A 12,173-nucleotide genomic window follows, 5' to 3' on the forward strand; every position below is an offset into this window, starting at 1 on the left:
ACCCTGAAGGAAGACTGTTGAACTGAACCCTGAAGGAAGACTGTTGAACTGAACCCTGAAGGAAGACTGTTGAACTGAACCCTGAAGGAAGACTGTTGAACTGAACCCTGAAGGAAGACTGTTGAACTGAACCCTGAAGGAAGACTGTTGAACTGAACCCTGAAGGCAGACTGTTGAACTGCATCGCAGAGATATTCCCTGAATGTCTCCATCAAACCAGAACCCTGAAGGAAGACTGTTGAACTGAACCCTGAAGGAAGACTGTTGAACTGAACCCTGAAGGCAGACTGTTGAACTGAACCCTGAAGGCAGACTGTTGAACTGAACCCTGAAGGAAGACTGTTGAACTGAACCCTGAAGGAAGACTGTTGAACTGAACCCTGAAGGAAGACTGTTGAACTGAACCCTGAAGGAAGACTGTTGAACTGAACCCTGAAGGAAGACTGTTGAACTGAACCCTGAAGGAAGACTGTTGAACTGAACCCTGAAGGAAGACTGTTGAACTGAACCCTGAAGGAAGACTGTTGAACTGCATCGCAGAGATATTCCCTGAATGTCTCCATCAAACCAGAACCCGGAAGGAAGACTGGGGCAAAACAGATGGCGTTGGCTTAGATTGCTGATAGCATGTAAACTATATTTCGTCTCCAATGTTTATTGAAAACATAAATAAAGTTGCACAATGCGCATTTGTCTCTCAAATACATTGTTACAGATGTTGATTAGCTAGCTAGCTGGCATATTTTAACCATATTTGCATAGACCTCAGTCAAAACCCCTCAAAACAAGACAGCTCGGAGATTCCAACTAGCGATCTTTCAGTTACTGACCTAATGCTCTTAAGCGCTAGGCTATCTGCAGCCACATAGCAGTTTCTTGTCCTTGTTGCTAGCTACCAGGCCATCCAGAATCACAACAACACACAACCTTCTGCCCCTTTGAAGCGCGGACATTGTTTTCATGACGTTGTCAGCTAACCCTTCTATAGTGAATAGGGTCCCATTTGAGACGCAGCCAGTGACTTGTGACTGAACATGCTAACAGGCTAACATGCTAACAGGCTAACAGGCTAACAGGCTAATATAGTGTGATTATAGGACATGATAGGCAATGACTCACGATGTTAACTTGTAGTGGACCAGAGCCTGTTCTGAGCAGTCTCCTCCTGCAGCTGCCAGTCTCTCCATCACCAGGACACATTGAGGATGACTGGGAGTCTGCTGTAGTGGACAGACACACAGACAGTTCAACTACCACACGCACGCACACACGCACGCACGCACACGCGCACACGCACGCACGCACACACACACACACACACACACACACACACACACACACACACACACACACACACACACACACACACACACACACACACACACACACACACACACACACACACACACACACACACACACACACAAGCATCCGTACACCAACATGCGCATACTGACGCAGGCAGGCAGGCAGGCAGGCACGCACATGTGCACACACTCATGTAGTACCTGTGTGTCCCGGAAACAGGGCCAGAGTGGTAAGGCTGCTGGGGGGGAGGGAGTGACACCTCTGAAGAGACACTCTGACGGGGGGCTCTAAAGGTGATGCCCCCGGGGGACGAGACATGGCCTGGAACACACTGGACAGTTACGTAAGCACACACCCAACGTCTCTCACATACAGTACATACAGATCCCCCAAACAACACATCTTCTTTCCTTCTCAGAGTGTAGAACATTTAAACCCAACAGTATATTCTGGTGCATAGGTTCTGAGTGCATGCCGCATACAACCTTGTGATACAATATGAATCATTCCTACCAGTCAGGTGATACAGTATGAATCATTCCTACAAGTCAGGTGATACAATATGAATCATTCCTACCAGTCAGGTGATACGATATGAATCATTCCTACCAGTCAGGTGATACAGTATGAATCATTCCTACCAGTCAGGTGATACAATATTAATCATTCCTACCAGTCAGGTGATACGATATGAATCATTCCTACCAGTCAGGTGATACAGTATGAATCATTCCTACAAGTCAGGTGATACAATATGAATCATTCCTACCAGTCAGGTGATACGATATGAATTATTCCTACCAGTCAGGTGATACAGTATGAATCATTCCTACAAGTCAGGTGATACAATATGAATCATTCCTACCAGTCAGGTGATACGATATGAATCATTCCTACCAGTCAGGTGATACAATATGAATCATTCCTACCAGTCAGGTGATACAATATGAATCATTCCTACCAGTCAGGTGATACAGTATGAATCATTCCTACCAATCAGGTGATACAGTATGAATCATTCCTACAAGTCAGGTGATACAGTATGAATCATTCCTACCAGTCAGGTGATACAATATGAATCATTCCTACCAGTCAGGTGATACGATATGAATCATTCCTACCAGTCAGGTGATACAATATGAATCATTCCTACCAGTCAGGTGATACAATATGAATCATTCCTACCAGTCAGGTGATACAATATGAATAATTCCTACCAGTCAGGTGATACAGTATGAATCATTCCTACCAGTCAGGTGATACGATATGAATCATTCCTACCAGTCAGGTGATACAGTATGAATCATTCCTACCAGTCAGGTGATACAATATGAATCATTCCTACCAGTCAGGTGATACAGTATGAATCATTCCTACCAGTCAGGTGAATGAGTCTCCAGGTGAAAAGTTCATAGGGTGAGTTATTATAATGATGGAATAAAGTATGGACAGAACGTATGGGAGCGGTGATGCAGAAAATTGGCCACAGAGAAATAGTGAACGAGAGAGACAGCAGAGAGCGAGAGGAGAGAGAGAAATCCAGAGAGCAGAGAAAGAGCAGCTCAAGGAAATGAGGATGTATGAATACAGCCTTGTAGAAATGGGTCAGAGCATGTAGCATTGTTGTAGAGTAGGAGGGTATAAATACAAGGTTTGTAATCTCCTCCCATCAAAGCATGCAGCGCGTGTTGTGGTTGATTCATTACTGGTCCTACCAGCTAGGAGGACTACAGCCTATATTTAAATCAGGGTTGGCAGAGACTACTGGTCAGTCTCCACACACACTCCCACTTTCATTCTCTCAGCAGTGGGATAATATGTGTGTGTTTGTGTGTGTGTGTGAGGTCTTACTCTGTGACTCTGCGCGGGGTCTGTCTCCACGGTAACAGAGGGCTCTATGACAGAGCATGGCCTGGCCAGACTGCCCGCCTGTCTCCGACCCGGCGGCAAGAGGTGCATCATGGGACCGGGCCTGCGTCTGTGCCGGCACAGAGAGCCCCCTGTGGCCTGCTGAGTAACGGCAAACGCACAGCCCTCTGGGAAGCGACTGCAGACTCGGAGGTCGACCAGTGCTGAGGCGGGACGGGGGCGAGGGCGGGGGGGCTTGGGAGGGGCAGGAGTCTTCACTGGACTAGAATAGGACTGGACTGACCTGGGTCTTCTCAAAACACTGCCTGATAGAGCTCCCTATTCAACCAACCAATCAATTAATGAATCAATAAATCCATCAGTCAATCAATCAATCTGGTTCTAGGTAACAATTCCATCAAACTCCATTCACAACCCTGATTTCTATAGTTGGTTTCCATTTTAGTTTCCTTACAGGAAAATCCACTGTTAGACCAAGCCCATTATTACTCTGCAGGATAATCCACTTTTAGACCAAGCCCAGTATTACTACAACTCACTGTAGTGCAGTACAGGAGGGCCTGACATGTCCTGACTCGCTGTGAGAGAGACACCGGAGGGCAGATGAGATGAGTAATCTGCAGTTAGGGTGGGGTCAGTCACACACACACACACACGCACACGCACACGCACACGCACACGCACACGCACACACACACACACACACACACACACACACACACACACACACACACACACACACACTGTTTTCTGTTGCACATATTTGCTCTACCACGCCTGATTTTACTAATTGATGGCTTTAAATGAGTTGACTGGCTGTGGCTGGAATAGAATACACGTGTGGAATGTCTAAGGGATCCCTGAGGACTGGGTTGGGAACCACTTTTAGAACTAAATTCCCATGTGTTTTTTAGGACGAGATTTGCTGGTGTGTTTCTGTGTGACAGGAAGGGGCAGGAAGGACAGACTACTGTGGTCTAACTAACACCTCTGACTCTACTTCCTCCTCCGGCCAAAAGATGGGGCAAAAGAATGCCCACAACATGCTCTCTGTACATTACCCACTCTAACAGAGAGAGACCTATAGTCTACTTATTCAATGTTGTACAGTACAAGTAACTGTTATGAGACTTGCATAAAGCATTGAGATGATTTCTGTTTTTAAAAAGCAAAAGAATGATGATGTTTAACAACGTTAGAAAGGTTAACAATAAGACAAAGTTGTAATGTAATAGTATTGTAATAGCTACACAACGACAGGATCTGATAACGACGTAGAATGAATTAATGATTTGATAGGACTGAATAAAATGAGGTGATGACTTACAATAACACATTTTTTTTATCATTAACAGGCACAGATTACAAATAACTATTTGAATTCCTTACTGAATTGATTTGCAGTCCCTTACAAAAATGTTTGTGGCAAAATTGTGGCAGAATTGTGGCAAAATTGTGGCAAAATTGCAGCAAACAAAATAGTGTGTCACAAAATACTGCCAGAAGTTTGCAAATGTTTGCCGGTGAATCTGTGGTAAACCTTTGGCAACAATAATATTTATTGCAACTAGTGGCAAACAGAGGTTTTTTTCCGTCAAGATTCTATTTGAATCTATGGCAAACCTGTGGAAACAATATTTATTGCCAGCAGTTGCAAACAGTTTACTGGAAGCCATTTCTGGTGAACACATGACTTCCAAGACCAGTATCCGCAGGAAGGACAGTAAAAAATTGGAATCAAGGGGATTCTAAAAACGTGTTGAAATATGGAAACCAAACTAGCTACCTACCAGTGAGTGAAATGATTAATTAAACATCCTAATAAACTTTAAAATTGGGTTAGTTAATTGATGACTAGTTAAAAATGTTATATTTTATGGGATAAAGTGAAACACATTTTGTTGATACCAGTTTCAATCTGTCAGCGTCACTGACTGGCTAGCGCTTAGCTAGGTAACATTAGCTATCATAATATTGCACAATTAATGTGATCGCTAGCTAGCTAACTAATGATTTGCCTAAACAATTATATTTGTTGGTGAATAGGTTGATGTCTTATTATACCAATATGCATTTCAATATGCTAGTATCACTGTTCAGTAGTATGTTTGCTAGCACAACAACTAAGGTAGCAACAATATGAGCTGACTTGACATCCAAGCCAGACTTCACTTTTGCAGATGGATACCTTTCCCCTACCTGTGGTGTTGGAAGAGGCTGTATTGGTAGAAGGATAAATCAACACCTTGGGAAGATGTTTGTGGTGCACTCGATCATAACACTTTATTTGAGTGTATAATTTTCAATCTTGATAAGGTCAGTAAATGCATGTAGTATTCTCAGAATTGTAGGCCATACACATTCATTCTTTGTAACAATTAGAACTTTCATTGCTTTAAACTAGTAGCTAGCTCATCTTCATCATGTGTTCCATCTCTGTTTCTTGAAGCAATCAGTTACAAGACAAAAAGGCAGACTGAGGCCTTCAATCAAACTGAGGACAAAGAAATATGCATGAACCAGGTCAAGGATGGCTTTGAGATGTAGATGAACAATAATTCATTTTGGAGCAAGTCAGCTTTGTAACAATGACCCTGTTTTCCAAAGACAAACTTGCCCATTAGCCACTGAATCAATGTCTTAAGATGCCAAAATATAAAGTGTTAAATTGTTTTCAGTATCCTAATGTTGTTTTTGTTTTGTGTTTTCTGATTGTTTCAGTTCATGTTTTCAACAAGTTTTGTTCGAAGGACTTCGACAGGGACGCATCTCCAAAGTTCACTCAAAAGGCAATAGTTCTGAACTGGGTGTGATTTAGTTTATGTTGTTTAAATTATTTACATTTTGTTAATTATCTTTTAAACCTCCATTGGTTGAATGCTATTGCTCAATTAACACTTGGCTCATGTAAATTCTGTAGTTGCCCCTTTAAACATCCTAAGGTCAATGTCCCCATAGGGTTCACATTTCTCTCTTGGTAATGCAGCTACATAAAAATATTAAATACATTTTTTTGGGGGGGAAATATCCAGTCTGCTCTTTTCTTCATTAGCCTGCTGATCATTTCAATTTGGATTGGATTTATTTATATATGTTCACACATGGTGTTTAGTATGTTTAGTACTGTATGTTTCGTTTAGTTATCTCTGTGAGAAGCAAGTTCATTTACAGTTATATGTGAGTGGGTTTATGTAGATATAACATTTCAATGTTGTGAACACACAGTCACCAAAAACGGGATCTAATTTGTATATTCATACTGAGTTTTCAGAAGCTTTGCAGCAAACAGTAGAATGTTAGCCATATGTTACCCAGAATTGTTTGCCAGAAGTTTACAAGTCGCCGCAACAGTTTGCCACAAAACTATTTTGCATGTGAAAATATGAGCTTGCCACAAATCTACAGCAAATTGGCCAAAGGTTTGCTACAACTGTTTTCCAGAAACCTGTTTTTTTGTGGTGTTGAACATAAAACAGTTTTCATGTTTATCATCAACATACTCACCTTAAATACTTCCTGATGGCAGTTTCCTGCTGGCTCCCTCGTGGCTACGGTCTCTTCTTCCCGTAACTTTGATTGGCCGTTTGGAAGGTGTGTCTGATCCGAGACAGGTAGAGCATCCTCGGAATCCAGATCATTTCCTGAGTGCCACTCTCTTCCCTCTCTTTCTCTGTCTTCCACTGTAGACAGACATTCTAAGTGGTCTCTGTCTCCCACTGTCTCTTTCTGAGTCTTCCTCTCCAGCCTTGAGTGTGGCACGTGATTCTCTACTGTGGCCACAGAGGTGTGCCGTGTCTGTCTCTCTGCCTGTATGACTGGCTGGCTCTCTGTCTGTTTGTCTGTCTGTCTGGCCGTTTCCAATGAGCTCACACACACCAGGCCGTTAACGCTTGGTGAGTCCGGACATACTCTCCAGGCCTTCAGCACCACTCGAGGAGACCGTCTGCCTATCAGAGGAGAGGGTGAGGCAGGGTCACAAGTGGGGGAGCGAGGGGGGTGAGGGGTCAGGGGTGAGGCGGGTGTTGGGGGACACTCTGGATGGTCCTCACTGCGGAGGGTCAGGGACACACTGTGGACGTAGTCCCCCAGACGCTGCCCTGCTCTGGGGGAGTCCAGTGGCGTCCGCTCCGCCCCCCTCTGGAGGAGAGAAGGAGTGAGAAGACATTCGCCATTTTCTAGCCGTCTCTGCAACGTTGCTGAAGAACTTCATCAGGCCCCCAAAATGTCCACCTTTGCTGTCAGAGTGTTTTGTAGCAGCTGGCTGAAAGTCCCGGATGCTCTCGATGTCCACCGAGCCGTAGTCAGAGTCCATGGTCTTGTCCAGTGTGTGTAGCTCTGAGTCAAAACTCCTCTCTGAGTAAGCCGGGTTCCCCTTCCCCAGGACAGAGATCTTCCTCAGGTAACTCCACACGTCAGCTCTCTTAGACCTCCTCCCACCCAGTGGGGCCTTGGGGCCGCCCCTCACACTCTGCTCCTCACACACTTCTGCTGAGGTACTGTTACAGTTAGAGGAGTGATTGGCCTGCGCCTGAGCCTGGACCTGAGATCTCTTGGTGTAGGGGACTCTCTCTGTGGGCTTAGAGCCGTTCTGGGTAGCAGGGTCCACTAGCGAGGGTAGATGGTGTCTGTCCAGGGTAGCTGTCAGATCCATGTCCTCAAATGAGCAGTTGAACTCGGCGGTGTGTCCGGCATACGAGTGCCTCTTGGCGTAGTGGCGGAGTGCGCTCCTACCGGGATGCAGGGCGGGTGAGGGGAGGAAGTCCCGGCAGAACGAGTCGTCCTCCGTCTCTCCATCTCTGAACTTAGTGCTGGACCTAGCCATCTTACCCACCCTCCCCTTGAAGACACCCGGAGAGCGGAGATTCTTGATGGAGCGGACCTTGTCAGCGAAGGACAGTTTAGGGATAAAGGCCTCCTCTCCAGGGAGGATCATGGAGTGAGGTCTTCTGTTATCCAGTTCTGAAGCCGCTTTTCGCCGGGTCAAGATCTTCCAGATGCCTCCTGTAGCTCTTGGTCTACGGTTGACATCCGGGTGCTCCATCCCAGGGGTCTGAGGGGGTGCTTGGGTCTCTGCATGTCTATCCCCATCCCCCTGCCACTGTCCCTGGGCTTGGCCTGGACCCTGACCCTCTTCTTCACTATCTCCCTTCCCAGTCTCCTGGATAGATACAGTGCCGGTCTCATTCTGCACATCCAGAGACACGTTGAAGACCTTATTGACGAACCCGTTGGGGTCGCTGCTGTGGGGGGCGGGGTTGTCCGTGTGTTCCATCCTCTCTCATCTCATCCTACTACAGCTAAGTCAGCTATCAGCTCTGTCAGCTATCAGCTATGTCAGCTATCAGCTCTGTCAGCTATCAGCTCTGTCAGCTATCAGCTACGTCAGCTATCAGCTACGTCAGCTATCAGCTACGTCAGCTATCAGCTACGTCAGCTATCAGCTACGTCAGCTATCAGCTACATCAGCTTTCAGCTACGTCAGCTATCAGTTACGTCAGCTATCAGCTCCAGACCGCACCATCTCTTTCACCCACACACCTGGAGAGAGAAAACACACAGCACAGCAATTTGTCAGCTCTCTTATACTCACACAAACAATTAAAATTCAATTAAAATCAATGAAAGAACCCTGTATTTATCTCTGGGGGCAATACGTGCCCTGTTTTTATCTCTGAAGGTCAATAAGAGCCATGAATTTATCTTCGAGGGGCAATTTGAACCTTGTATTGATCTCAGAGGGGCAATTACAAAACTGGTGTTATTGTACAAAGTTTGGAGACGTTGCTTGAGTTCAGCCAAATAAACCCTTCATTCATAATATGTCACACAGACCTGACCACACATCAGATTTAGATGCCCCACAAGACAAGATACATGTACAATACAGATACAGTACAGGTACAGTACAGATAAAGTACTGGTACAGTACAGATAAAGTACAAATACAGTACAGGTACAGGTACAGATACAGATACAGGTACAGTACAGGTACAGATACAGATACAGATACAGGTACAGATACAGTACAGGTACAGTACTGGTACAGTACAGGTACAGTACAGGTACAGATACAGGTACAGTACAGGTACAGTACAGATACAGATACAGATACAGGTACAGTACAGATACAGTACAGGTACAGTACAGGTACAGATACAGATACAGATACAGATACAGGTAGAGGTACAGTGCAGGTACAGATACAGTACAGGTACAGTACAGGTATAGATACAGTACAGGTACAGTACAGGTACAGATACAGTACAGGTACAGTACAGGTACAGATATAGTACAGGTACAGTACAGGTACAGATACAGTACAGGTACAGTACAGATACAGTACAGGTACAATACAGGTACAGCTACAGTACAGGTACAGGTACAGATACAGATACAGGTACAGTACAGGTACAGGTACAGATACAGTACAGGTACAGTACAGGTACAGATACAGATACAGATACAGGTACAGATACAGTACAGGTACAGTACAGGTACAGATACAGATACAGATACAGTACAGATACAGTACAGTACAGGTACAGGTACAGATACAGATACAGTACAGGTACAGGTACAGATACAGTACAGGTACAGTACAGGTACAGATACAGTACAGGTACAGTACAGATACAGTACAGGTACAATACAGGTACAGCTACAGTACAGGTACAGGTACAGGTACAGATACAGATACAGGTACAGTACAGGTACAGGTACAGATACAGTACAGGTACAGTACAGGTACAGATACAGATACAGATACAGGTACAGATACAGTACAGGTACAGTACAGGTACAGATACAGATACAGATACAGTACAGATACAGTACAGTACAGGTACAGATACAGATACAGTACAGGTACAGGTACAGATACAGTACAGGTACAGTACAGGTACAGATATAGATACAGATACAGGTACAGATACAGTACAGGTACAGTACAGATAAAGTACAAATACAGTACAGGTACAGGTACAGATACAGATAAAGGTACAGTACAGGTACAGATACAGATACAGGTACAGTACAGGTACAGATACAGTACTGGTACAGTACAGATAAAGTACAAATACAGTGCAGGTACAGGTACAGATACAGATACAGGTACAGTACAGGTACAGATACAGGTACAGTACAGGTACAGATACAGTACAGGTACAGTACTGGTACAGTACAGGTACAGATACAGGTACAGTACAGGTACAGATACAGTACAGGTACAGTACAGGTACAGATACAGATACAGTACAGGTACAGTACAGGTACAGATACAGTACAGGTACAGATACAGGTACAGGTACAGATACAGTACAGATACAGTACAGGTACAGGTACAGGTACAGGTACAGGTACAGATACAGTACAGGTACAGGTACAGATACAGTACAGGTACAGATACAGTACAGGTACAGTACAGGTACAGATACAGGTACAGATACAGTACAGGTACAGTACATATACAGTACAGGTACAGTACAGGTACAGATACAGTACAGGTACAGTACAGATACAGTACAGGTACAGATACAGTACAGGTACAGGTACAGTACAGGTACAGGTACAGATACAGTACAGGTACAGGTACAGTACAGGTACAGTACAGGTACAGATACAGATACAGTACAGGTACAGTACATGTACAGATACAGTACAGATACAGTACAAGTACAGTACAGGTACAGATACAGATAGAGTACAGGTACAGTACAGGTACAGATACAGTACAGATACAGATACAGTACAGGTACAGTACAGGTACAGATACAGTACAGGTACAGTACAGATACAGTACAGGTACAGGTACAGATACAGATACAGATACAGTACAGTACAGGTACAGGTACAGTACATATACAGTACAGATACAGATACAGTATAGGAACAGTACAGATACAGTACAGATACAGATACAGTACAGGTACAGTACAGGTACAGATACAGATACAGTACAGGTACAGATACAGTACAGGTACAGATACAGTACAGGTACAGTACAGGTACAGTACAGATACAGTACAGGTACAGATACAGATACAGTACAATACAGGTACAGTACAGATACAGATACAGTACAGATACAGATACAGTACAGTACAGGTACAGTACATATACAGATACAGATACAGATACAGTACAGTACAGGTACAGTACAGATACAGTACAGATACAGATACAGTACAGATACAGATACAGATACAGTACAGATACAGATACAGTACAGATACAGATACAGATACAGTACAGTACAGATACAGTACAGATACAGATACAGATACAGTACAGGTACAGATACAGATACAGATACAGTACAGGTACAGGTACAGTACATATACAGTACAGTATAGGTACAGTACAGATACAGTACAGATACAGTACAGGTACAGATACAGTACAGGTACAGATACAGTACAGGTACAGATACAGTACAGGTACAGTACAGGTACAGTACAGATACAGTACAGATACAGATACAGTACAGGTACAGGTACAGTATAGGTACAGATACAGATACAGTACAGATACAGATACAGTACAGGTACAGTACAGGTACAGATACAGATACAGTACAGGTACAGGTACAGTACATATACAGTACAGATACAGATACAGTATAGGTACAGTACAGATACAGTACAGATACAGATACAGTACAGGTACAGTACAGATTGCTGTTTGTGTAATACTGATGCATAAAGAGTGCAGTTCAAAAAGCTATGCTTGCATCCGAAATGGCAGTATATTCCCTATAGAGCAGATTTAGATGCCCCACAAGACAAGATACATGTACAATACAGATACAGTACAGGTACAGTACAGATAAAGTACTGGTACAGTACAGATAAAGTACAAATACAGTACAGGTACAGGTACAGATACAGATACAGGTACAGTACAGGTACAGATACAGATACAGGTACAGATACAGTACAGGTACAGTACTGGTACAGTACAGGTACAGTACAGGTACAGATACAGGTACAGTACAGGTA

General features: G+C 43.9%; 1 protein-coding gene across 2 annotated transcripts in view; it reads right to left on the minus strand.

The window, feature by feature from the left end:
• LOC135526689 (rho guanine nucleotide exchange factor 9-like) overlaps window positions 1-7,215 on the minus strand; it is an 83,059-nt gene extending 75,844 nt beyond the window's left edge. For both annotated transcript variants that reach the window (XM_064955247.1, XM_064955246.1), the window contains exons 1-4: window positions 6,682-7,215; window positions 3,160-3,495; window positions 1,509-1,629; window positions 1,120-1,220 (exon numbers count right to left, since the gene is read on the minus strand). In XM_064955247.1, coding sequence (XP_064811319.1) covers window positions 1,120-1,220; window positions 1,509-1,629; window positions 3,160-3,270 — 333 coding nt within the window. In that variant the 5' untranslated portion in view covers window positions 3,271-3,495; window positions 6,682-7,215. The remainder of the gene's footprint in view (window positions 1-1,119; window positions 1,221-1,508; window positions 1,630-3,159; window positions 3,496-6,681) is intronic.
• Between the last annotated feature and the right edge of the window lie 4,958 nt (window positions 7,216-12,173).

The sequence above is a fragment of the Oncorhynchus masou genome, chromosome 32, assembly GCF_036934945.1.
Source record: "Oncorhynchus masou masou isolate Uvic2021 chromosome 32, UVic_Omas_1.1, whole genome shotgun sequence".
NCBI lineage: Eukaryota > Metazoa > Chordata > Actinopteri > Salmoniformes > Salmonidae > Oncorhynchus > Oncorhynchus masou.